The sequence below is a fragment of the Polypterus senegalus genome, chromosome 12 (assembly GCF_016835505.1).
Source record: "Polypterus senegalus isolate Bchr_013 chromosome 12, ASM1683550v1, whole genome shotgun sequence".
Lineage (NCBI taxonomy): Eukaryota > Metazoa > Chordata > Cladistia > Polypteriformes > Polypteridae > Polypterus > Polypterus senegalus.
In genome coordinates this window covers 156,873,649-156,900,569 of record NC_053165.1, presented here as the reverse complement: position 1 = coordinate 156,900,569, position 26,921 = coordinate 156,873,649, and the positions used below count along the sequence as shown (strand labels likewise).

At 44.3% G+C, this 26,921-nt stretch overlaps 1 protein-coding gene across 1 annotated transcript; it reads right to left on the bottom strand.

Moving 5' to 3' along the window:
• Positions 1-2,158: 2,158 nt before the first annotated feature.
• Positions 2,159-22,221, bottom strand: LOC120539999 (N-acetylmuramoyl-L-alanine amidase-like). Its single transcript, XM_039770428.1, has 5 exons — positions 21,985-22,221; positions 15,909-16,793; positions 11,336-11,546; positions 9,666-9,960; positions 2,159-2,511 (listed from the first exon to the last, which is right to left on the bottom strand). The coding sequence occupies exons 1-5, from the start codon at positions 22,067-22,069 to the stop codon at positions 2,476-2,478; spliced, it is 1,512 nt and encodes a 503-aa protein (XP_039626362.1). The 5' UTR covers positions 22,070-22,221; the 3' UTR covers positions 2,159-2,475.
• Positions 22,222-26,921: the final 4,700 nt, after the last annotated feature.

The following is a 26,921-nucleotide window of genomic DNA, read 5'->3' as shown; positions in this document are numbered from 1 at the left end:
TTCTGGACTTGTATGGTCATGCATTGTACCTGACGTTTAAAAGCAGGAGAGAGCCGCACCCTATTCAGCACAGGTGATGTGTCTTCAGTGTCTAGCTGGTTGGCGATGCTCATCTTGTAGATCTCAAATGTCATCATGAGGCAGAAATCTTCTTCTGTGCTTACCTGTACACACTAGCTGTGCAAATGTGTCCTTCAAAATGTAAAATTTGTTATATCAGGTAAAGTCCAGACTTTAACACCACTAAGGTGGTCCCAGGAAAGAGTCAAGAGTGTCCGCAGCAGAGTTCAAAGCATACTGCAGAATGAGCCTATGCAGGACCCTCCCCACCTTAACATATGGGCACAGTGGGCACTGGACGGGGGTCCCAGGAGCATAGGGGCTCACAATGTTTCTGATGCCTATGTATGTTTCTGTGCACTACTTTTCCCAGGGGCCTAGAAACAAGAGCGTCATTTGGCAAGTGGCAAGTGGGGTGACCGCATCAGGGGACCCCGCTATTGAGGTCCGCGTCTCCCGTTCAAGCGGATTTATCAAGTTATATTTTCCAGTATATATATATATATATATATGCTCAGCAAAAAAAGAAACGTCCTCTGACTTTCAACTGTTTTTACTTTCAGTAAACTTAATATGTAAATATTTGTATGAACACTAAAAGAGTCAACACCATAAGACATCAACTAAAAATGTTTCACAGTGTGTCCCTGAATGAAGGGAGGCTCAAAATCCAAAGTACCAGTCAGTATGTGGTGTGGCCACCAGCTGCTTGAAGTACTGCAGTGCATCTCCTCCTCATGGACTCGACCCGATTTGTCAGGTCTTGCTGTGAGATGTTACCCCACTCTTCCACCAAGGCACCTGCAAGTTCCTGGACATTTCTGGGGGGAATGGCCCTAGCCCTCACCCTGCGATCCAACAGGTCCCAGACGTGCTCAATTCCTTTGACGATAAATACGAATCCGTCCATCACCCCTGGTGAGACAAAACCGTGACTCATCAGTGAAGAGCACTTTTTGCCACTCCTGTCTGGTCCAGTGAAGGTGGGTTTGTGCCCATAGGGGAGTTGTTGCTGGTGATGTTTGGTAAAGGACCTGCCTTACAACAGGCCTACAAGCCCTCAGTCCAGCCTCTCTCAGCCTATTGCGGACAGTCTGAGCACTGATGGAGGGATTGTGTGTTCCTGGTGTGACTCGGCAGTTGTTGTGGCCATCCTGTACCTGTCACGCAGGTGTGATATTCGGATGTACCGATCCTGTGCAGGTGTTGTTACACGTGGTCTTCCACTGCGAGGATGATCAGCTGTCCTTCCTGTCTCCCTGTAGCGCTGTCTTAGGCGTCTCACAGTGCGGACATGGCAATTTATTCAGCAGTCCTCATGCCTCCCTGCAGCAGGCCTAATGCACGTTCACGCAGATGAGCAGGGACCCTGGGCATCTTTCACAGTCGGTAGACAAGTCTCTTTAGTGTCCTGCGTTTTTAGAACTGTGACCTTAAATGCCAACTTTCTGTAAGCAGTCTTAATGACCTTTCCACAGGTGCATGTTAATTCATTGATTATGGTTAATTGAACATGCATGGAAAACATTGTTTAAACCCTTTACAATGAAGATCTGGAAAGTTATTTGGATTTTTAAAACATTATTGTTGAAATACACAGTCCTGAAAAAGGGACGTTTCTTTTTTGATGAGTTTATATATATATATATAAATGCTTCTAAGAGGAACCCTTTCAAAATCCCTCTTCAAGGTCAAGTTCCATCCATGTACAACTTTGAAAACATTTCATAGTCCACCTTCATCACCCAAAAAGGGTTGCCAGTGTAATCCCTTCCTAAAATAGGTAGAGCCCATTAGTCGCTGGGTTGACTTCTGTTTTCACTTGGGAATAACTGATTGCTTGTCACTTATGACTCCTTCATGTCCGGAGAGCCAACCATCGTTTCTTAGTCGACTCTTTGGTTCATTTTGCTACGGTAGGCCTCGTTGAAACAGCGCGGGAAGTGTTTGGTAGTGGAACGCACAGCAACGTTTGATTACTGGTTTAGCCGTATCGCTGTCGACGCCATGAGTGGAAGAGATCACGGCACACTTTTTTAATAGATTATATCGTTATCTTGCAAAAATGTAGCTGAATACTGTAATGAGAAAATCCGGTGTATGTTAACATTATTTTTATTAAAATTGTGCGCAAGTTTATACTAGTAACAGCGTTTGACGTAACCAGCCCTGCGTGTTGTTGGTCAGCTCTAGGCCAAACACACCCCTAGAATGCTGGTAAGATGGCCCTGCCAGGCTTCACGGCCTCTCCATATTTGCCATGTCCTCGTTTACTAATATGAAATTAGCGTTTACTGCAGGACCACATTTCTAAATTTCCACTTTTTTTATTACAACTTTGAAAAGACCAGAGAGCTCGTAACCGTCTAGAAATCCTGTCCATCTGATGCAGGCTTCATTGCGTAAACGCTTTCTCTATTTAGACTTCTGCTGGTGAATCTTCTGGACATCCTGGGAGAGAGAAAGAAAAAAAAATAAACAATAAAACAGTAATAGAGTAAAAAATAAACTTATTTCATGGTCCTGTAAGTACAATCCATTTTAAGAGAATGTACAGTCGATGTTAACATTTTGGTTTGCTCTGCGGTTGACGCTGCTGCCTAACAACTTCAGGTTCATTTCCTCCCAAGTCCTCTCTTTTGGTTCTTCAGAGTCTTCATGGGGTTTCCTCTTTGGTCTTCTCAAACACCCCAATAAAGCATGCATTACATTCAATGAGGAGGTATGGGGGTCTGCATTACTGTATGGTCTGCTATCTCATTAAGATTCGATGGCAAGTTTGCGTCTGAAATTAAGAGGCAGTCTCCTTCTCCCTGTTCCTCTGTAATTGAAAATTACAAACATAAATACATAAATAGAGTGACTGCTTGGTTTTCTATCATATTTTCACTCACACCTTTGAGAAAGTAGTTATCAGGCAAGTGTTGAACTGTAATTTAAAGTATCTGAAACCCGCAACTGGACCTCACAGAGTAGAAATGGAAAAATGGACGGAAAGGTTTCCTATTGTCTGCTTTATAATAACATCTCTGTTACAAAGCAGACAATCAGAAATAATCTTTCCATCCGTTTTCCATTTCTACTCTGTGATGTCCACTTGGGGGTTTGTATAAAGGAAGGCGTTATATCACATTTTAAAGAATAATGGTTAGGGATTGATGTTGTGTACACCGTTGGTTCCTCACTTTAGTCTGTGAGTTTATATCTGAATGGAAAAAAAAAAACGTTGGCCAATTATTTAATAAAAACTATATTTATCCCAAAATGCTCCTTAAGTCAAGATTTATAGGCATCCTAAAATGATAATAAGAATTCAAACACATTAACTCTTTGAGGGCTGAATATTTTTTCAAAAAGCAGTTTCTGAAAAGCAATGGTTTCACACAGAAATCAAAATAAGACGTCTGTTGCTGCACGCTGTGGCTGCCAGTTTGACAAGAATGTGCGGCAGGTTTGTGCCAGGCTGTCTTCGCATGCAGGGCCAGATTTAGATGAGAAGAGGCCCGAGGCTATTCCACTTATGAGGCCCTTTCACCTCCCATTTTTAAGTTTGTTCAAATTGCTACCAATTTGATTGTAGGCCCCTCTTGATCTTGAGGCCCTAAGACTGAAGCCTAGTTAGCCTATAGGCATGGCTCGGGCAGCAGCAGCAGCGGTCACGGTCGCAGTGCATTGCAATCTAGTTTCTTTCTACCTCTTATCATCGTTAAGTGGCACTCCTCCCTGGCGAACATTGGCATAGGTGTATCAGCTACATGCATGAACCCGATTAGCACCATGATTAGCTGGGGCCCACTCAACTGAAGCTGGAACCTCACAATCGTTTTCGATCACTTGTATCAAAATCGGAGCCAGACAAGTCATAGTTCAGTTCAGAGATACAGTAATCCCTCCTCGATCGCGGGGGTTGCGTTCCAGACCCCCGCGATAGGTGAAAATCCGCAAAGTAGAAACCATATGTTTGTGTGGTTATTTTTATATATTTTAAGCCCTTATAAACTCTCCCACCCTGTTAACATTATTAGAGCCCACTAGACATGAAATAACACCCTTTAGTCAAACGTTTAAACTGTGCTCCATTACAAGACAGAGATGACAGTTCTTTCTCACAATTAAAAGAAAGAAAACATATCTTTAAAGGAGCTCCGACAGGAGCAGAGAATGCCAGAGAGAGCGCTCGCTAAGAAAAGCAAACAATCAAAAAATCAATACGTGCTTTTACGTATACAGAAGCACCCGATAAAGCGGCATTTTGTAGAAGAGCGTCCGTGTCCTCTGTGCAAACAGCCCCTCTGCTCACAGCCCCTCCGTCAGGCAGAGAGAGTGAGAAAGATAGAGAGAAGCAAACAAGCACAGCGCGGTAAGCACATCGTATAGCATTGAGGAGTTTTAGTTAATATGTAATACATGCTCTGATTGGGTAGCTTCTAAGCCAACCGCCAATAGCATCCCTTGTATGAAATCAACTGGGCAAACAAACTGAGGAAGCACGTAACCTAAATTAAAAGACCCATTGTCTGCAGAAAGCGGCGAACCAGCGAAAAATCCATGATATATATTTAGATATGCTTACATTTAAAATCCGCGATAGAGTGAAGCCGCGAAAGTCAAAGCGCGATATAGCGAGGGATTACTGTAATCGGCAAAACGTCGTCCAACACAGTAGTTTGCTTTATGCAATCACTTTGATCTCTCACCAGATGTCAGTGCCATTTTTGCTGCTGTTTATGCCTTGCTACTCACATGACCACAGGAAATCTCGGTCAGACCAATGAAGCTAACTTTCCTTCTAGCAACGATAGTCCAACTAAAGCATAACAGTTGTTTTTTTCACAGTGTACAGTTGGTTACCATCGTCAACTCCTCCTTTTGACAATGCAATACAGACAATAGCAGAATGCTCATCTTGAGGTAAAGTCTCTCGGGGTTCAGAGACGTTATGCTTTGAACTAAAATGACATAAATCTGAATGATAAAGCAGATGGCGTATTTGTGAGGTGCAGCTGTGTGATGGCTTGAAAAGACAGAGACTCTCCTTTAGAGTGGACACTTTTTGAAGGGGTGTTGGTGGCAAAAGCTTTGCTGGGAAAAATTCTCTTTATTTCCGAAATGTGCAGCTCAGATGATTGAAATGTGCTAAGAAAGTGATTGTAATATTTTACATTTCTATAATACACTCAGTGCAGCTTAATCTGTATTAATGTCGCCGGAGGGTCAAAGTCTATCCAGGCAGCCCTGAGCTCAACGCAGGACCAAAACTCAAACAAGGCATTTATTCTTCAGAGGGTTCACTCACAGACACACTCATCCATTCATTTTCCAAACCTCAACACGCATGTGCACCTGGGCCGATTTAACATCACCAATCCACCTGACCAGCATATAATATACAATGGTTAGTGCATTCTAATGCTTGTTAGTGCCTTAACTATAAAAATAATTTTATAAAGATGGACCATAGTATTCATTCATTTATTTTCCACCACTTATCTGAAGCCGAGTTCGAGTGTCAACAGTCTTAGCAGTGAGAGCCATACGTCTTTTTCCCCCAGTCACACTCACTAACTCATAGTGTGGGATCCCAAGGCACTCCTAGGGCATCTGGGGTCTCCTCCCAGCGAGTTGTGCCCGTTAAACCTCCACAGGGAGGGGTCCAGGAAGCATCCATATCACCCATCCATCCATCCATTTTCTAACCCGCGGGGGTCACGGGGGTCTGCTGGAGCCAATCCCAGCCAACACAGGGCACAAGGCAGGAACCAATCCTGGGCAGGGTGCCAACCCACCGCAGGACACACACAAACACCAAGCACACACCAGGGCCAATTTAGAATCGCCAATCCACCTAACCAGCATGTCTTTGGATTGTGGGAGGAAACCCACGCAGACACGGGGAGAACATGCAAACTCCACGCAGGGAGGACCCAGGAAGCGAACCCGGGTCTCCTAACTGCGAGGCAGCAGCGCTACCACTGCGACACCCGCATCCATATCAGATGTCTGAAATCAGATTGTACCTGGCTCCTATTCCTCCTACACGTGATGGGTGGTGGTGGGCCCGCAGGGGAGCAGTCTCATGTGGCAAATTCGGGCTGTCCCTGACCAAGCTCTGTGGCAGGCCCGGCCACCGGACACTCTCCCATACCAGGTGGGGTACTCTTTTTAAATTTATGGCTTTGCTTGAGTCAGGGGGCTTTTGAACCTGGGACCAATTTGCCTTGGGAAGCCCATAGAACATAACTCCAAGGGTCACAGGGTTACACAGACCTCTCCACCACGATCAGGTGGCCATAGAATCAATGGTTCTAAATGATCTACGGCTGAGAGCACGTTATTCACTCGTCAGAGCACAGGAGCTTAGTGAGGCAAAGAGATTTCAGAACTTCCTATTTTTCTTTCGACTGACGGTGCATTCCTTGTTGTTGTAGTCACTTTTGCAATTTATGTGTGAATGAGACCAGAGAAGAGTAGCAGAGGGCACCTCTCTTTATTGTTGAAAAAAAAGTTCATTAGTATTTAGATACATCTCTGGATGCGCTGGGACACATCATCAGTGATGTTTCCTGAGATCATCAGGTGTTTCGGGTCTCACAACATCAGACACCCTCTCTCAGGTGACCCAGCCGGGGTTGATCACACCCCAACTTGTGTCCCAGCAGCACTGGCCCACTTTGCGGACCTCTTGATCCAAATCCACCTCGAGACTCTTTCTGCGGCTTCTGTGATGGACTTAATGGCTCTCCTCTTTGCAGCTCCTGTGATTCCAAGCCTGGCAAAGATCTTACACAGGGATCGAGCGGCAAATCCTCTGCACCCTACTTCTATGGGCTCACAGCAAGCCTTCCAGCCCTTCCTTCGGCAGTCCTCAATGAGCTCCTGATACTTGAGCCGCTTACGCTCATTTGCCTCTTCCATGCGGTCCTCCCATGGGACTGTCAGTTCCAGCAAAAGGACTTGCTTGGACGATCCATCCATCCATCCATCCATTTTCTAACCCGCTGAATCCGAATACAGGGTCACGGGGGTCCGCTGGACCCAATCCCAGCCAACACAGGGCACAAGGCAGGAACCAATCCTGGGCAGGGTGCCAACCCACCGCAGTGCTTGGACGATGCAGATGTTAAAACTATATCGGGTCTCAATGAGGTTGATGTTACAAATTCCGGGAACTTGAGCTGCCTGCCCAGGTCAACCCGCAGCTCCCAGTCTGCTGAAGATGAAAGGAGGCCTTGCTGCTTGCGCCTGCTCACCAGCCCTTATGAAGGCAATTCTTCATATTTGTTGTTGGCCACTGCATGTGAAATGGTCTCTGCTATACACTTTAGGACCCGATCGTGTCGCCAACGGTATCAGCCCTCTCCAAGGGCAGATGGGCAGCTACTCAGAATATGGTCCAGGGATCCTCGTCCAGGACAGAGTGGACACGTTGGAACTTCACTCTTACCCCAAACATACACAGCTTGGACCAGGAACTTAATACGCTGTGGCTCTGCCTTCCAGATGTCGTTCCAGGTAAACTTCCTCTCCAGCGCTCCTTCCCACCTCGTCCATGCCCTTTGCTGCCGCATGCTCGTCGCCCTGCTGGTCCTCACCTCCTCAACACCTGCTCGCACTTCCTCTAGGACCAATCCTCGTCTCGCCTTGCCCTGAGCCTTGTTGTACTGTGGCTTTAGGATTGCTCCCAGTCCTGCTCGCCCCGTTGCCACTGTGCCCACAAGTGCCTTGTGTCTAAGCCGAGACTCTGCCACCTCCAGTCCCTCTTGTGCTCTCCACTTCCTTCCTGTTCGCACTTCAATACCTACTGCTGTTACTCTAGAATCTCCAGAGCCTTGGTAGACTAGGGCCTCTCTTATACGAGAAACCCTGAACTCCTCCTCCAGGCTGCTGATAGGAAGCTGAAGCTTATTACTCCTGCCATATAGTGCTACACTCGTTAGACTGAGAGGCAGGCCAACCCATCTTCGAAGATGACAGCTGATCTTCCTCTCCAGGGCCTCTACTGTAGACATCGACACTTCGTACAGCAACAGCGGCCAAAGAATCCGTGGCAAGATGCCATGCTGGTATATCCATGCCTTAAATCTGCCAGGTAAACCAGACTTATCTACATTGAGGCCTAATCTGTAAAGAGAAAGCAACTTAACCTTTTAACATAACAGTGAATTTCATACGGGCGGCACGGTGGCGCAGTGGTAGCGCTGCTGCCTCACAGTTAGGAGACCCAGGTTCGCTTCCCGGGTCCTCCCTGCGTGGAGTTTGCATTTTCTCCGGCCGCTCCGGTTTCCTTCCATGATCCAAAGACATGCAGGTTAGGTAGATTGGCGATTCTAAATTGGCGCTTGGTGTGTTTGTGTGGGTTGGCACCCTGCCCAGGATTGGTTCCTGCCTTGTGCCCTGTGTTGGCTGGGATTGGCTCCAGCAGACCCCCGTGACCCTGTGTTCAGGTTCAGCGGGTTGGAGGATGGATGGATGAATTTCATACTTGATGACACCTAGTGGAGACAGAGAGAATCGCATTCATGGTAATAATGCCAAGTAATACAAAGGAATGGAATCCTCTTCCAACTATGTACTCAACTTTTTAAAGCCATTGTAATTGCATTCTATGCAGTATGGCATAGAGGACACTGAACAAGTCATTCAACGTTCTTTTGCTCCAGACGTGAAGAGTGAATTTAGAAGATGCGCTAATCATCTACGAGTAAAGCACCCCTGAGTGGTGTCTGCTATAAAAAAAGGTGGGTGATTATTAAGTGTTTTTAGATAAAGTTGTTTACAGCTTAAAGTAATCGATTTACTTCCCATCAAACTCATTAACGTATTCATTTTCTGTGCCCTCCTTTGTAACTCTGATGGTGTCGGGTGGGGGCTCAAGCCTATTGTGGATCTAAAAGAAGGAATCAAGATTAAAATCACCCTAACTAAGACAAAGCCTATTTAGAGCAATCAATCAATGCACAATGCACATATTGGAGTGAGTTAAGGAATATCCATCCATCCATCCAGTATCCAACCCACTATATCCAAACTAGAGGGTCACGGGGGTCTGCTGGAGCCAATCCCAGCCAACACAGGGCGCAAGGCAGGAAACAAACCCCGGGCAGGGTGCCAGCCCACCGCAGGGCACACACATGGGACAAATTAGATTCGCCAAGGCACCTAACCTGCATGTCTTTGGACTGTGGGAAGAAACCCACACAGACACGGGGAGAACATGCAAACTCCACGCAGGGAAGTGAACCCACAGGTCTCCTAACTGTGAGGCAGCAGCGCTACCCACTGCGCCACCGTGCCGCCCAAGTTAAGGAATATCCAGAGGAAAATGCATGCGGACCCCTCCGGTAGAAAATCAAACCATTGTTGTGGGGCACAAGTATTATCGACCCCATTAAAACCATATTTACATTTTGTCAAAACTGATATTTTTGGAGTATTTGAGGACATTGTAAGCTATGATTACAATAAAAGTTTGATAGATGCTTAAAAATTCATTTGCTTGCCATTCCGTGGGGTGCTAGCGACAAAGTGTCTTGTAGGTGGCAGCAGCGTTTCACTTATCACAGACGCTAAGTCCTGAACCCCGCCAGTCTCCTGTGCCTTCTTACCTTGAAGTGTTTCCAGGTGGATATCTCTGAAAATAATGCGTCACCCGGGCAGCTTGTAGCCACCAGCTGTCGGTGGCCATGTATAGTATAGTTGGGGACGAGGTGACCTTTTCGAACTGCACATGTAGTAAAACTGTCTCTGACCAGAGAAAGAGTAAAGCCTGCTGGAATCTCTTCCATGTAGTTGCCAATAAAGCTTACTCCATAACCCAAAGAGTTGTGTCCCTTTGTGTGGGCACCCACCCAGAACCATCCACGCCCCTCATAGAGATAGCCGTCGGAGCCAACCACAAAGCTGCAAAAAAAAAAAAAAGAGACATAAATGGGTTAGCATGGCCTAATAGCTAAACATCCATCCAACCATCCATTTTCTAACCCGTTGAATCCGAATACAGGGTCACGGGGGTCTGCTGGAGCCAATCCCAGCCAACAAAGGGCACAAGGCAGGAACCAATCCTGGGCAGGGTGCCAACCCACCGCAGGACACACACAAACACACCAAGCACACACACTAGGGCCAATTTAGAATCGCCAATCCACCTAACCTGCATGTCTTTGGACTGTGGGAGGAAACCCACGCAGACACGGGGAGAACATGCAAACTCCACGCAGGGAGGACCCGGGAAGCGAACTCAGGTCTCCTAACTGCGAGGCAGCAGTGCTACCACTGCGTCACCATGCTGCCCTAATAGCTAAACATTTACATAATAATATGGCTGAAAGATTTAAGGATTTTTATTTCAGTGCTGGTTCACACAGCAGGTGTCTAAGTACAAAGCATGAAAAAAATTTCAACACAAAATAAAATGATAAAACAGAACATGATATAAATATATAAAATAAATTGATTTAAAGATTTCTTTAAGAAAGAAATGCCACGTCGCTTTCCAACCCACTTAATCCAGACCAGGGTTGCAGGGGTGCTGGAGCCTCTCCCAGCCAGCACAGGGTGCAAGGCAGGATCAAACCCTGGAGAGGGCACCAGTCCATGGCACACTTACACACCAAACACACACCAGGGCCAACTTAGCATTGCCAACCGGAGTGTCTTTTGGACTGTGGGAGGAAACCCACGCAGACACGGGGAGAACACACAAACTCCATGCAGGGAGAACCCGGGACACGGACCCTGATCTCCATACTGGGAGTCAGCAGAGCTACCACTGCACCACCGTGTGTCCCAATAAATACTAAAATATTTGTCGTAGCCGTTCTTGCTTCTTACTTCATTGAGCAAAAAGTAGCAGACAGTAAAACACCATCTTGATTATTAAGACGGACACTACTGCTTGTGTTATGATCGACGGATGGTCTCATTATTTCCTGATGAGTTTCATGTTGTGTGAAGTCAAACAAATTGACCCCTTTTATTGGCTAACTTAAAAGGTTACAATATGCAAGCTTTGAGGCAACTCAGGCCCCTTCTTCAGGCGAGATGGAATCAATTGATTGTATATTGTAATCGTTCTAGTTAGCCAATAAAAGGTGTCATTTTCTTGACCTCTCACTACATCTACAATGGCTAAGATGGTACAACACCCTAGTACTACTGATGAGTTTCATGAAATCTCTGACACCTCTTTCACTTGAGTAATCTTTCTTTCTTTCATTACTGAATCATTTACAAGTTGTCACTTATGGCCTGGACATCAACAGTTACACCAAGTCACCTGTAGCCGATGTCATCCCACTGACGGTCATTCTGGTGGAACCTCTGCATGCTCCTCATGTCTGCGGCACATTGTTCAAACGTGGTGCAGGGCTGGCCGGGCTCATATGTATGGTGGATGTAGACAAACTTGAGAGGCAGGGTCAGATTGGTCGGGGTCCCTTTGTAGGGCTGAGCCCCCCACATGCAGCGGGGGATAATATTAGGACATTCTAGAGATTAGAGAAAAAGGGTGCACAAGTCAGGCAAAGGAAAAGGAATCACAAAGGACGTCACGTGTGCAGGAGAACGTTCCAGAATTAGAATACAGAGCAGCTCGTCCAAGTCACTGGCTCTAAAACTCAGCAGTGGGGCCGACAGGGGGCTTCAGTTTTCTGCTCTAACCAGTTTCACAATCTGAGTCATTTTATCTCTAATTGATGTCACTGAATTAAGTTTTTTTTCCCCTTCTGCATTCAGAAAAGAAGCATCAGTGTGATTTTTATATTCCTAAGACATTTAGAAATATTTATATTTCTGCTATAGTCTTAACTCTTTCAGGACTGATGTTGACTTTATCAAAATTCAGGGATAGAGGATGGTAATTAGCTGTAAGCTGTGGCAAAACGTGCTCTTATGTTTAAGTTTGACTCTCTTTACTAGAAGGAAAGTTACATAGCTTTGTTGATTTGACCTCGATTTCCTACGCATGTGTGAGCAGCGAAGAGCAAACAACCTCTAAAATGGCATCGACATCTGGCGAGAGACCAAAACAAATGTGCAAAGCAAAATACTCCATGGAAGTTTTACTTAGTTTCGTTTAAAACAAGTGATCTGGAGATGGACAAAAGTGAGGTGCCGGTATCATCTGATCGGTCCCCAGCTGATTGTGGTACTGAACATTTTCATGGAGCTGATGCACCTACAGCAGCATTCGCCTGGGAGGACCACCAGATATTGCGTTACACTGCGACCACCACCAACCACCCACCTGCTGTGTAAAGACAGCCAGGCAGCAGGCCCACCATGCATGCCTGCTGTCCATTGAGGTGCCCCATGCAGCCATTGCCGCCAGAGATGCAGAATATGCACCAACAGCAACCACGACACGTAGCAACAAATGTTTTCTGTTGATTTATGTGTGAAACGATTGCTTTGCGTGCTTCTCAGAAAACTGAGTTTTTTAGAAAAAATATTCAGCACTCAGAGAGTTAAACAAGGGTGGCACAGTGGCACAGTGGGTAGCACTGCTGCCTCGCAGTTAGGAGACCTGGGTTCCCTTCCCTTGAGTTTGCATGTGGGTTTCCTCCCACAGTCCAAAGATATGCAGGTTTGGTGAACTGGCAGTCCTAAAGTGTGCTTGGTGTCTGTGTGTGTGTGTGTGTGCCCTACGGTGGGCTGGCACCCTGCCCGGGGATTTGTTCCTTCCTTGTGCCCTGTGCTGGCTGGGATTTCTCCAGCAGACCCTCGTGACCCTGTGTTAGGATATAGCGGGTTGGGAAATGACTGACTGACTATACAGTAGTCTTAAACACTTAACTCTATTGTTGTTTTCCAATTAATTTGGACTTTTTTTCCGTGTGGCTACTTCCTTAATTGTATTCTAATAGTGACAATTAACAACAAGAAGAGAAGGACCCCAGCTGGGGCAAAACAACAATGAAAGGCTCAGCCCCTTCAGCGCCGGACCCACCAAAGTGCTCATTTGGAAATAATGAGGTAAATGACCAGAATGTCTGGAAAAGTAAAATGAAAATCATGATGATGGTGAAAAGTCAAAAAATGGAAAAACTCAATACCTGTTACATTCTAATAAAAATAGTAATAATAATTCTTTACATTTATATAGCGTGTTTCTCACTACTTAAAGCACTTTTCATAGTGAGCGGGGAGTCATTTCAACCACCACTAATATGTGGCACCCACCTGGCACCATGCAACGTCAGCCATTTTTGTGCCACTGATGCTCACCACAGTAAGTAGTAAAGGGGGTAAGAGAGAGAGCCCATTAGAGACAGGGGGTGATTATGGGGCTGAATGAGCAGGCCGTGGTGGGCAATTTATCCAGGAGCCTGAATTTCTTCAACATGTTGAATTTATTGGGCACCAGGGAAAGGGTTACTATTTTAATACTTGTTAAAATGCCTTATGTTCCTCTTTAAAGTTTTGACTCTAGAATTTCCACAAAGATTTAATCAAAACATACCTTGCGAGTATTAACAATAAAACATTCAATTCTACTTTGAGCTGATTTGAAGAAGCACTTGGATGTTTGGGGCTCTGGGTAAAGTGCCATAGTTTGTGCCCATCTTACCTGAAATGAAACTGGAGTATAAAGAATATTATGAAGAATAAGAGCACATTGGAGGGAAGTCAGAAGTGAACAAATATGAGAATGCAGAAGAAATACAAAATAGGAAGGTATGAGCAATGGCAGAAATAGAAGAAGGAGTAGAAATATGAAAACAGTCGAAAATAAAGACAAGTGATTCACATAAAGACAGATATGATAAATGTGAAGGCCATGAAGGAACTGGAAAACGTGTGAAAGACTAGGGGGCTCTGCCCTCTGATCGCTTTACTCGGCAACCCCCTGGGCGGGCGCTATGCACTAGCCACATCACGGATCTGCCACTCGCATATGGGGAAGCGGAGGTACAATTTAAACAGATTGTTATTTTCATGGGAATTGTTACATATTGTGGTCGGCGGTTTTGGGGTTGTGTCCAGCCGGGTTTGTGTTGACTACGCCATCTCCTCCGGACCACGAGAAGGCAGCCACCCTGGTTTGTATGGGGGCCACGGGAACGGAACATGGAAGCTCAACCCTATAGGGGCCAATGGTCACCGCCAGGGGGCGCCCTGACGCCTGTGAAGCCCTGGACGTAAGCACTTCCGCCACACCCAGAGGTGCTGGCTGAAGGAATACCAGGGACGCCCAGAGTGCTTCCGGGTGCTCATGCACCACTTCCGCCACACCAGGAAGTGCCGCAGGAAGCTCGTCAGGAGGCACCTGGAGCACGTCTGGGTGGGAATAAAAGGGGCCGCCTCCCTCCGTTCGGGAGCTGCAGTCGGGAGGAAGAGGACTGAACTTGGCAGAGAGGAGTGGAGGCAGTGAAGGACCTTTGGAAGGACTTGAAAGAGGGTGATTAGTGCAGGGGCACTGTGTGCTGTGAACTTTAATATGAATAAAAATATGAGTTGTCTGTCTGTCTATCTGTCTGTGTGTGTCCGGGGCTGGCTTCCACAATATGCATAATAGAACTAACTATTTTACATTACATCAAGTAATTAACCATAGTAAAAAAAATAGTAAAACGTAATATATTGAAAGAAAATTCTGTTTCATGTTGCGTTAGAGTTATTCGTTACGTTATACGTTTTTGTTCTGTTTGGCTTTGAAATTAACAAGCAAATACTTTTTAAATTTACGCTTTTACAGTTTTTTAAATTAAATTTTCTTCAATATCGCAATAAATTTTGATTCTGTGTTTGGACTTTCATCGTGATAACACAACGTATATCTGCCCGTGAGTGAATTCCGTTTCTTTCTCTCTAATAAACAAACCGACTTTTTCGAATGTTTGTCCCTGGGATTTGTTGTCCCAGCAAAAGCTCTTCTAATGGGAAACTGTTAATGTTTTAATACGAATGGCATATCGAGATCTCTTTTGGTGTCTAATGTTATCTGCAAAAGATGTACTACATTACCTTTCTTGTCTGCTGTTAAATACAACTAATCTCGTCCTATTCTATAGCTCATCACTCAGACATAAATTACACAATAACATTACGATACATCCTTCCTTCAACAGTATTCCGGACGGTGTTAATGGTTGTAGATTTTCTTCGTGATGTTGTAAGTTGATGTTTTCATCTTCTGCACGATCACCACCAACTGTTTCAGCGAGTCTATTGATACGCATTTAACCAATTTGCCGTGTAACCAATCGACAATTTTCATGTTAATTTGTTTGACTTCATCGTTTCTCGGTGCTAGGATTGCCTGTGTACTCATTTGAAGTAATGTGAAGAATACGAGGAAAGGCAAACCTGAAGATTAAGCAAATGGCAGCAGTAAGACGTAAGGGGGAGGACAAAGCAAAGTGTACGTCAAATGAATGAGGTGGGAATGTTTGTGTGTACAAGAGACAGACGATCAAATAGTCCATTTGAAGGATGAGGCGCTAAATGAGGAGCCACCTTTGCATTGCAGGATGCCCAGATATTCACAACAGCAGAACAATTAAACATTTATTATCTAACAATGGAGTTTTATTGGAGAACAAATGGAGAAACGGCTTGACAATAGAATCAAGGTGTAATAGAGAATACACATGTGGTAAAGGAGAATAGAAGACAGGAGCACAATGGACTAAGGAGTAACGGAGAGCAGGATTCACTGATGGAAGGTAAATTAGTGAAGAACATGGAAATGGCCACCACATCTCTACATAGAAAGGACATGCAAGCATAATGAAAAGGAAGAAAGTTTGTAGAAGGCAGAATGATAATAGAGAATGGGGAAACAAAAGGAGAAGCAAGGTGAAGTCACCCTGTGGATTTCCTTTGAGGGTCTTCACCTGTCAACTTACCAACGTATGTTTCGTAGAACTCCTGTACGCCTTGCTTCACTGGGTCATGCAGACGTGTTTCGTTCATAGCCACCAGATGAGGATCACTGCTTAGGTTCTTGTACAGAAGGACAGACGTTAGAGCCTGATCTTGCAGGACACTGACATTGACCAGAGCGGCGAAAAGGCTGCGTCTGAAATTGCTCCTCAGCTCCACGTCACTCTTTGGCTTCTTTGTCCCACTGGAGACGTAGTAGTCCTTCAACAAGGCACTTAGTTTGTAAGAGTTGGGCTTGTCAGGTTGTGAAAGGTGGGCACCCAAAACCACTCCGTCCATTGCGCCATTTATAAAGGCATCGGTCACTGGAGAAGGATCATCCAGAAGGACATAAACCTGGGCCCTAGAAATATTATCCCAACAGCCATTGGGACCCAATGCTTTGCTCTGAAGACCATTGTGGAAATTAAGGAGAGACAAGCCAAGATCTTTCCCAAGAGTTGCTGCAATCAGACTGTCCAGGCCTGTTATGACACAGGTGTTTCGTTTCAGGCCAGCTTCTAAGCCAATTATGAGAGGTGCTACAGCCACAGAGGTTCCATCTGGTGTTAAAACCACACCACTCTCCACATCTCCAATCACCTGGTGCTTTAAGACCTTCACAAGGAAACGAGAATAACTGGGGCTAAATTTCGGGCCCATCGGGTTGCCTTGAGGCTCTTCAGGATCTTGTTTCAGGCCTGGACTGGCAGGGGACAGCTTGCCCAGAAGATGTTCCAGGTATGCGTTGTTGTAGTCATGCCATTGACGAAAGTGCTGCACGGTGTGGAGGATCTCCCATTGCGGGTGGAGGCGCTCAAGTTCTTCAATGATCTGGATCACGTTGTCCATATGGAAGGAGGGAACACCTTGAGATAGCAAATGAAAAAAGCAAGGAGTCTTAGAAGAGAAGCACAACAGCATCACATGAGACCTCGTGACCTGTAAGTCTAACCAGGGGGCCTATTATGGACACATTTCATTTCTCGCACTTCCTAAGGGCTCGTTTATACTTCACGCTCAGAATGCGTACGTGCACACATCACGGCTGCCACATGTTCGCAGCGTTCATTTGTCGCGTCCTCTGCACAGACATATATAGATATTCTACTTCATCTCAAGTTCATCGCCAGGAGAAGACAGAGCCTAACCCAGTAGTACCACATGCAAGGAGGGAGCTAAGGCTGGAGAAGAAGGCCCTGCTCACGCACAACACCACAACAGTAGACGCCGCATTCACTGTGTTGCCCAGTCGACACGATAATTCAGCTCATCCACCATATTGCGAGTGGCAAAAGTGCCATTTAAACTAAAACAGGTAGACGTGGAAACTGGGTTTTCTGATGAAAAAACAATAACGTTTCAAACAGTATCGTTTACATACAACAGATTTTGTCGAATCGTTTAAATGCAATTATTTATATCCATTCATACACTAATAATGGCAATTATTAAATAATAATAATATTATTATATTATTATTATTAATAATAAATAATTCCTCCCATATAAGTAACATTTGTCGGACTGCCTTCTTCCATCTCTTCGTCCTGTTCTTACGCAACACTTTACTTTTTCGGCCTCACTCCGCACTGTCCGTGCAACGCGGCCGCAGAGAGCTCAAACAACTTGGCACATCCATATAAAAACGACAAGGGTGAGCTTTCTTAAAGGCTTTTACTGGACGTACCTCGTTGTGAACTGAAATATATACAAAAGAAACGTACAGGTATTTACAGGAGTACAACTAAAGACAATAAAGAATGATTTACAAAGCAATACATAGCAGGCAGTACACATTAAACAATAAAGCCTTAAAAGACACTTACAAGGCGAGTGATTTCCATGGTTGGATCGAGACAAAGAGAAGCGCGTAGACAGAGGTTCAAACTGCTGCGTACCACAACTAACCAGACCCAAGAGTTTCTATACCCTAAAGATATGCTTTGGACGTGAGCGAAACAAGAGATAAAGGGGTGCCTACGTGAGACTCATGCGATGTATTGTATTCAAATGTTTATTATGGGACCTACGTGCTTTACGTGAGTTGCACAGACTTTTATAGCACCACTGTGAGTGTGGGACGTGACTGACTGGTGTGTTAATAAATGAGAAGATAAAGGGGGAGAACAGTTCAACTAACAGCTAACAACATGTGGGGCAGAACAGTCCTGAAGTATCGGTTAATGCCCGAGTCACCTCACGTACAGATTACTGTAATGCGATTCTATCTGTCATCCCACAAAAACGTATCCATCGCTTACAACGTCTTCAAAATTCTGCTGCCAGGATGATAACCTGCTGTTCTAAATCCACTGAACATATCACACCGATTCTCTCTCAACTTCACTGTTCACTACTGAATACGATACTAAACACCGCTCTGAACATTTAAAGCTCTCCACACCTCACTGATCTCCTCCAGACTGGCACTCAGATCCTCATCTGCAGCTCGACTTTCTGTACCGCACGTCAGACTCAGTGCTATGGCAGCTCGAGCGTCTCTCCTGGTGCTCCTCGACTCGGGAATTCTCTTCCCGCTCATATCCGTCAGCTCGATTCAATAACACATTTTAAAACTTATCTTTTCAAACTGGCATACCAATTGTGAATTTTGCACAGTTACTGCCCGTTATCTTTGTTTGTCTTTCTTTTAACAGTAAAATGATACACTCAATGATAAAAAGAAACAATTTCATTGTATACAAATTGGCTTAATAATTTCTAAAAACGTTTCACTCATTCCTCTCTCAATCTCTCTCTTTCACACACACACACAATGTAGTTGCCTAAATATATACAGGATAGGATCTAAAATCCTTGAAACAGACCTGTTTCCGTGTGTTGCCACTCTAATTTGTGAGTATTCAGTCTGGCAATACGGTGCAGCCTTAGTTTGTAGAAGACAGACAGAACTGAAGACATGAGCATGAAATGATGGTTGTCAACTTCAAACTGTGTTTCCTTGATGTGCTACTTGAGAAAAAACACATCATCTGAACCAAACTGATTGATCAAAGATACACTGACAGTTTGTCCTCATGTCGACTGTCAGATAACTCGCTCAGATACTTTGACCACCTTGACTGGACCCTCAGAAAGAATCATCACACCTCCTTTGTTTGTTAATGTGAGCGAGTGGTAGCTTTGATCATATGATGCCGGTACAGCGTCTGTTACCAAACTAGCATGGCACACATCGCAGGGCAGCTTTCTCAAAATCCCGTCTAAGGGCTACCTGACCTCCCACTGCTTCCTGAGGTGGATTTCTTTGGGAAACCTTCAAAGTTTGAGAAAAGTTAACAGCTAACAACAATCTACATAGTTAGTGACTAAATACGATTAGCCAAAACGTTGTTTGGAGGCTCACTTGAGCACATAAATGCATAGCTTTGCTATTTTGTGATTATACTGGAAATTTTGGCTTTAATCTCAAAATGTCCACTTTAACCTCGTAGTCTACTTTATCATTAAAACAGACGGTCGTAAAACGTCATACCAGTTTTTAATCGCTACGAACTTCTTGGACTTCTTCCTGACCTGACAGGAGTAGCAAACATCAATGGATCGCCACACAGAACACATTAAATGTCTGATATTCCAACTCTCTGCACATTTCTACTTGATATCACTTTCATGATGAAATGCATTAAAGTGTGTATGTCACATTTTACAGATAAATCGTTAATTTCATTTAAATATTGAGTACTGTTCACACACATGGGGGTGACACGGTGGCAGAGCGGTGGCGCTGCTGTCTCGCAGGGAGTCACGTCGCTGGTATTCCCTGCCTGGAGTTTACATGTTTTCCTGCTGGGTTTCCACAGTGGGCTCAGATTTCCTTCCAAAGATATGCAGTTTTGGTGACACTAAAATGACGCCAGTGTGTATGTATATGTATGTATACACTGTGTGCACAATTATTAGGCAAGTGAGTATTTTGACCATATCATCATTTTTAATGCGTATATTCCAACTCCAAGCTGTATTAACTTGAATGCTTATTGGATTTAAGCACGTCAGGTGATGTGTATTTGTGTAATGAGGGAGGGTGTGGCCTAAGGAGATCAACACCCTATATCAAGGTGTGCAGAATTATTAGGCAGCTAGTTTTCCTCAGGCAAAATGGGCCAAAAAAGAGATTTAACTGACTCTGAAAAGTCAAAAATTGTAAAAAGTCTTTCAGAGGGATGCAGCACTTTTGGAATTGCTAAGATATTGGTGTGTGATCACAGAACCATCAAACATTTTGTTGCAAATAGTCAACAGGGTCGCAAGAAACGTGTTGAGAACAAAAGACGCAAATTAGCTGCCAAAGATTTGAGAAGAATCAAACGTGAAGCTACCAGGAACCCATTATCCTCCAGTACTTTCATATTCCAGAGCTGCAACCTACCTGGAGTGCCCAGAAGTACAAGGTGTTCAGTGCTCAAAGACATGGCCAAGGTAAGGAGGGCTGAAACCCAACCACCACTGAACAAGAAACATAAGTTGAAACGTCAAAACTGGGCCAAGAAATATCTGAAGACAGATTTTTTTCAAAGGTTTTATGGACCGATGAGATGAGAGTGACTCTTGATGGACCAGATGGATGGACCTGTGGATCAGTAATGGGCACAGAGCTCCACTCCAACGTGGAGGTGGGGTACTGGTATGAGCTGGTATTTTTAAAGATGAGCTAGTTGGACCTTTTTGCATTGAAGATGAACTCAAAATCAACTCCCAAACCTACTGCCAGTTTTTCGAAGACACTTTCTTCAAACAGTGATACAGGAAGAAGACCATGATTTTTATGCAGGCCAATGCTCCATCACTTGCATCGAAGTTCTCCACTGCGTGGCCAGCCAGTAAAGGCCTTAAAGATGAAGGAATAATGACATGGCCCCCCTTCCTCATCTGACCTAAACCCTATCGAGAACTTGTGGGCACTTCTTAAACGCTAGATTTACGGGGGAGAAAAACAATACACCTCTCTGAAGAGTGTCTGGGAGGCTGTAGTCACTGCTCCACAAAAAGCTGATCGTCAACAGATCAAGAAACTGACAGACTCCATGAATGGAAAGGCTTATGACTGTTATTGGAAAGAAGGGTGGCTATATTGGTCATTGATTGATTGATTGATTTTTTTTGAAATGTCAGAGATGTTTATTTGTAAATTTTGAGGTGTTTGTTTATTATTCTCACTATAACAGATGAAAATAAACAAGTGAGATGGGAAAATTTTCATTTTTCCTTTAGTTGCATAATAAATCTGCACACTAATAGTTGCCTAATAATTGTGCGCACATATGTATTCCCCTGATGATGTTCACACTCACATTTCCGTTGTGAAACATTCAGGTTTATTAACATTTTGGATTGACTGATAGCACTGTGTTTGTTCCATATTAAAATTAATCCTCAAAAATACAACTTGCCTAATAATTGTGCACACAGTGTATTCACCTTTGCCATGAGCTGATGCCCATCCAGAGATTGTTTCTGCCTCGTGTCCAGTGCTGGATTGCTGGATTGAGCACATCCCTGGATTGACGGATTTAATCACTAAACATCTTTTCAGAGATATTGCGGTATGCTGTCCTCGGAATTTAATGGCTGTTCCAGGCAATTCACAACACAGCGCAGCCGAACCTCTTCTCACTGTGATGATATCTCGCACTGCCACCTGGTGGATTCCTCCAGATTTACAAGTATAAACAGTAAAACGTTTGCATTGCAGGAGCGTCGCGTGAAGTATAAACCCGGTTACACGTTCTCCCTTTCTTTTGTATTGTGTTTATGTTTACTGTGTATGGTGCTCAACCTGCAACTCATTTTGAAAAGCTTTACTGTAAGTATAATAATAATAATTTCTCCCTCAGATATTGTAGCTAACTCTCAAAGCGTTTGTTAATTTTGCTAATTGTCCACCCTGACGCTCCCTGACAAAGCCCCTACTCAGATTACACCGACATGCTGGAAACTTTGAATTTCTTTTGTTTGCTGAGACTCTACCCAGTTCGATAACCCCTCTGATCTGATCACCACTTTTAGGCTGAACAATTCCTAATGGATACTCACCTTCCTCGGTGGGCATAGCTATCCCTGAGGCATGTAGGAGTGACAGCAGCAGGAGCTGAAGAAATGCAAAGTTTGCAGTAATCATCTTGTCTTCAAACCATTCAGTGTTCCTGTCAGACGAATCTACCGCTGCTGGGTTGGCCTTTTCTTTTTTTTATCTGCTGGGCATTTGGCACATTTCAGTACGTATCATGGGAAAATCGGGTATTTTAACAGCGCTGTTTACTTTCTGGTAGTCAAGGGCACAGCTCATACGTGGGCACACATAACTGTGCAAACACTGAGAGAAAAAGGTGGTGGGGTGGAGTGGAGAGTCAGGAACTGCACCATTAGGAAAGCCCGTGTTGGGCAATTCAAACAGGTCTGCTGACCATAGCATCTGAGAGTGAAGCACTCCGGGAGAGTCTGAGAAAAATGAAGCATTTGTTACAGCGCGGAGCAGACCGAGCGCAAGTGTCCAAAGACTTGATCTTTCTTAATAAGAATTCTTTGCATTTATATGGCGCTTTTCTCACTACACAAAGCGCTCAGCAATTGCAGGTTAAGGGTCTTGCTTAAGTTCTTATGTGACCTTCATGTGAAACCCGTGTCTCCTAGGGTGATAGATGAGCGCAATCTTGGCCTCTTCCTCTGCGGAGAACAAGGGGTAGCAGGGACCCCTCCAACGTGAATAGTAGCAATGTGAGCTCGTACCCAAGTCCCTGATTTGCATCCACTTGCCTAAGATTGTTCAGTGTGGCGGACGGCCGGGACCCATGCCCAGCTAGGATGCCCCTTTGACACTGGATCTGGAGGAGCAGTCATGGGATGCACATTACGTCCCCCGGAACACTTGGTGGCAGCCCCCCTGGGTGGCATCGGGGCCACAATTATGTGACGCTGGAGCTCATCCCTGTTGGGCTCAGTGGCCTCTGCCAGAGGGAGCTGGACGGCTTAACGAGTCTGTGTGTGCAGCCACACCCGGAAGTGCAGCCTAATTAGGCCAATTACCACCCTGGAGCGCTTCTGGGCGGGCTATAAAAGAAGCCTGCAGCCACTAATCAGGGCGCCAGAGTCAGGAAGACGAGGACGAGGACGAGGACAAAGCTGAAGCTGCCTGGGAGGAGTGGAGGATATTTCTTTGGTTTTGAGTTGGTGAACTTGGGACTGTGTTGTGCCTGTGGGGGTCACAGGGATGATGTGCCCCACAGGTGAAGAAAAATCAAAGTTTATCTATTCTTATATGTGCCTCCGGTGTGAATCTGTGTCGTGCTAGGTGCCTATATAGCGCCTTTGTTACACCAGTCTCTAGATGTTACCTGTATCGCTGTGAGTGTCCTTCCATTGAAAGTTGCATACCACCACTCTGAGGGATCATGGGGGAGCATTAAGTCTTGCTCCCTGCTTTCTCTTTATGCTTCATATCACATGAGATAATCCATTTCAGAGATGCAAGTTGCAATTAAGCACCTTGAGCACGGGAAAGGCACTATATAATTAAATGTAGTATTATTATTAGTGTTAAAAGTGATGTGTGTTATGCAGTATTAAAAGACACGGGTTCAACAGAGAAAATGTTGGGGAGTCAGGCGACAACCATGTTTAAGTTGGTTATTTTTTTTAAGTAAAGCTACAAGAACAGGCATATGAGGTTGCCAAGGTTTTCAGCCAAGGCTGGCAAAATAATAAACCCGTCTGTGAGGACCTGGAGACCAAGCTGGCGTTGTGATTCGTAATGAACACCAAAGTTCCAGTTGTCGAGGTCCTTTAATTTGATGGCTGCAGAAGGGGCGGGGCTTGGAGGAGGAAACAGAAGTGACACCAATGGTCAGAAGACGAATGCTTTAAAGTTAGCGCCCTCTCTTGGCTCAGGAGCGGAACTGCTTACCTTCTCAGAGCCTTCAAGATGACTCCTATGCGCTTGTACTTGAGAGCAGTTGTATTACCTTTTACAGCATTGAGTAACCAAATGCAATTCTTATCTTTTTGATGTAACACTTGATATGCGTTACTATGGAAGCTTATTCCTGACGCTCAAAAAAGAAAAAAAAAAATGACCACATTATTTCACAGAAGTGTTGTCTTTTTTTTGCAAAGATGTTGCCTGCTGATTTTGGTCTCACATCGTTCACCCGCGTGTTCCAGGTGACGGGTGAAGAAAAGGTTAAGCACATGCCATCAACCCACGAAACCCACAGACTATACAAGAAACTGAGACTCACTAAGATAAGATCACCAGTCCATACCAGTTAGATATCTGACAAGCACATTACGTATAAGATAAAAGCATTAATGCGTGTTTCCTTCATATAACACCTTTCATAGTGTGCCAACATAAGCAATATTAGCAAATGAGTCCATTTCAAACACCACCGTCCATAGTGATCACTATCAATACACTTTCATCCACTTTAATCAATGGACAGGCGTATGTGTCTGTCTGTCTGTCTGTATGTCCATCTGATTGCTGTGTCTCTGCTATCCAACAGATGGTGCGTCACAATCATTAGTGCTGCTTTTAAAAATCCTGCAATAAATGGCATATACCAGAGATAATAATAACTGGATGGACACACACTGTGCAGCAAACATTAATGCTGAATACATCCAACATTTCGGGCAGACACAAATCAGCTTATCCACTCTAATGAAAGGGCAGGTGTCGGTGTATCTGTGAGTCAAATTGCCGTGACTCTGTTATATGCCATTTGGTATGGGGTTCATAAAAGCAGAGTTAATATTTGTGATGCCCCACCTGTTGGAATGACAAATGCAATGCATTTTATTACTTTGAATGTTTGTAATGAGCCACCTGTTGGGATACAAATACAGTGTATTTTATTACTACGTACATTACAAAATACATTGCACTGCAAATATTAACACTGAATACACTACACTACATTGACTATTTAGATTTCGACCCATCTTAGACGGGTCTGCACAGATACTCCATTAATAATAATAGCAACAATACTACATTTTATTTTTATAACACCTTTTCTCTTGGAAAAGTTAAGTTTGGAACTTATTCCAGCTGCACTGACGACAAGGCAGGAGACCAGTCCGTTGCCGGGCACAAGTACATGCATACCCACTCAGGGTCAGTTTACAGCATGGTAAATTTACCACCAGGGGGTACATTTCTTCTACTCCTGGGGGTAAATTTGTTTTAAAAAGCTGAAGTCGTCAAGATCTTGATTAGTTCCCAAAGACGACATGAGACTTGCTCTTTCAACAGCTGTGCCAAGAATATCCAGAATCGTAGATGAAAAGCAAGAAGAAGTGTCTCATGAATTGACATGTTCTCATCAACCTGGTATACTGGCATCAGCTCATCATTAGTTGTTTTTATATAAGTGAAATAGCATTATTATGTGCTATTACTATTGTTATTTAAGCTTAAAATATCAGTATTAAAAATTTCCCCTTTGTCAATCACTTTATTATGATAGAATTAAAAACTCAAATTACTGAACTAAACTGGGTGAGGGTAAATTTACTTCCAAAAAGTTATCCACGGGATAAATGGGGCAAAAAAGTCTGGGAAGCCCTGGTTTAGAGTCGCACACGTCTTTGGGATTTATAAGAAAGTCCAGACTCTGGATCTGTGAGGCAGCAGCACCACCACCGCCCTGTCACAAACAGTCACGACAAATGTTCAGTCAATGGAAAAACTCCAAACAAAAGTGAATGGCTGAAACACAACAGGAATGTAAAAACATTAGGGCTGCCATCTAACCTGGTGCCAAGAATATGGCACACTTGACTGATAACTGTGTGAATATCTAAACATCACGCAGGTGGAAAGCAACAGCTGGGGTAACTCCACAAGCACAAGCCTTGCCCTTTGCCATTTGGTTATCAGCATGTCTCATGGCCAAGGAGTCAGCTCAGAAATGTAAAATGATGAAAACAGATTGGATTTATTTGCCGATATTCAGTTCATTGATCTTCCTTCCTGGCCATAATACTGTGCACCATGTCCATAATATTTAAGGGAGAAATTTAAAACGTAGGGATAGTGGACGGTGCTGCTGCTGCTGCCTGTTTAAATCTCAAACCTGGCCGCTCTATGAGTCGCGTCTCTATGGTGTCCCAGTGGGAGTGTAGATTTTCATCTCACATCCCAAAAGATGTGTTTAAATGGCGATTCTAAATTAATATTACAGTAAATTCGTGGATTGCGAGTAACTTGCTCTGCGAGTGTTTTGCAAAACGAGCAAAAATTTTTAATAAATTTTGACTTGATAAACGAGCGAGGTCTTGCAGTACAAGTAGTATGCATACACTTTGTCTGCTGAGCATCACGTGATCACAACTGATCCGATGGTTCTTCTCTCTCTTTCTCTCGCTGTGGGATTGTGGGTAATCGTCTACCATGCTCGGTCTGAGTCGGCGTGCCCATAGACACAGAATACAAGACGCCGCATGACCAGCAGCATCGTATGTCAACGTCGCTGCCATATTGCGAGTGGCACTGCTGTGGAGTGAAGTAATGAATGATGTGCTGCTTGGGATTGTACAAACCGCTGTATGCTCCAAACCAGATCCGGGGGATTTCACTTCATAGGTCAGGCTGAACAATTGTTTTGGTTATATTTGGCCATTAGAAAATCTCATTTTATAATCTTAGCACTCAAAGTCACCTTACAATACAACTAAACACCATCAGTAAAATTAAAACAAGAGAATGATAAATCAAAAAGAAATAATTAGCAAACAAACAAAGATAACTGGCAGTAACAGTGCAAAATTCACAATTGGTATGCCAGTTTGAAAAGATAAAAGTTTTAAAATGTGTTATTGAATCGAGCTGACGTAGATGAGAGGGAAGAGAATTCCCGAGTCGAGGAGCACCAGGAGAGACGCTCGAGCTCTCATAGCACCGAGTCTGACGTGTGGCACAGAAAGTCGAGCTGCAGATGAGGATCTGAGTGAGTGAGAAGAGTGCCAGT

Excerpts from the sequence above, each read along its gene's own strand:
- LOC120539999 (XM_039770428.1), bottom strand. The coding sequence starts at position 22,069 with ATGATTACTGCAAACTTTGCATTTCTTCAGCTCCTGCTGCTGTCACTC. Across the intron at positions 16,794-21,984 it reads AGCTATGCCCACCGAGGAAG|GTGTTCCCTCCTTCCATATG; the intron begins GTGAGTATCCAT and ends TGCTATCTCAAG. Across the intron at positions 11,547-15,908 it reads GTTCTACGAAACATACGTTG|AATGTCCTAATATTATCCCC; the intron begins GTAAGTTGACAG and ends TCTAATCTCTAG.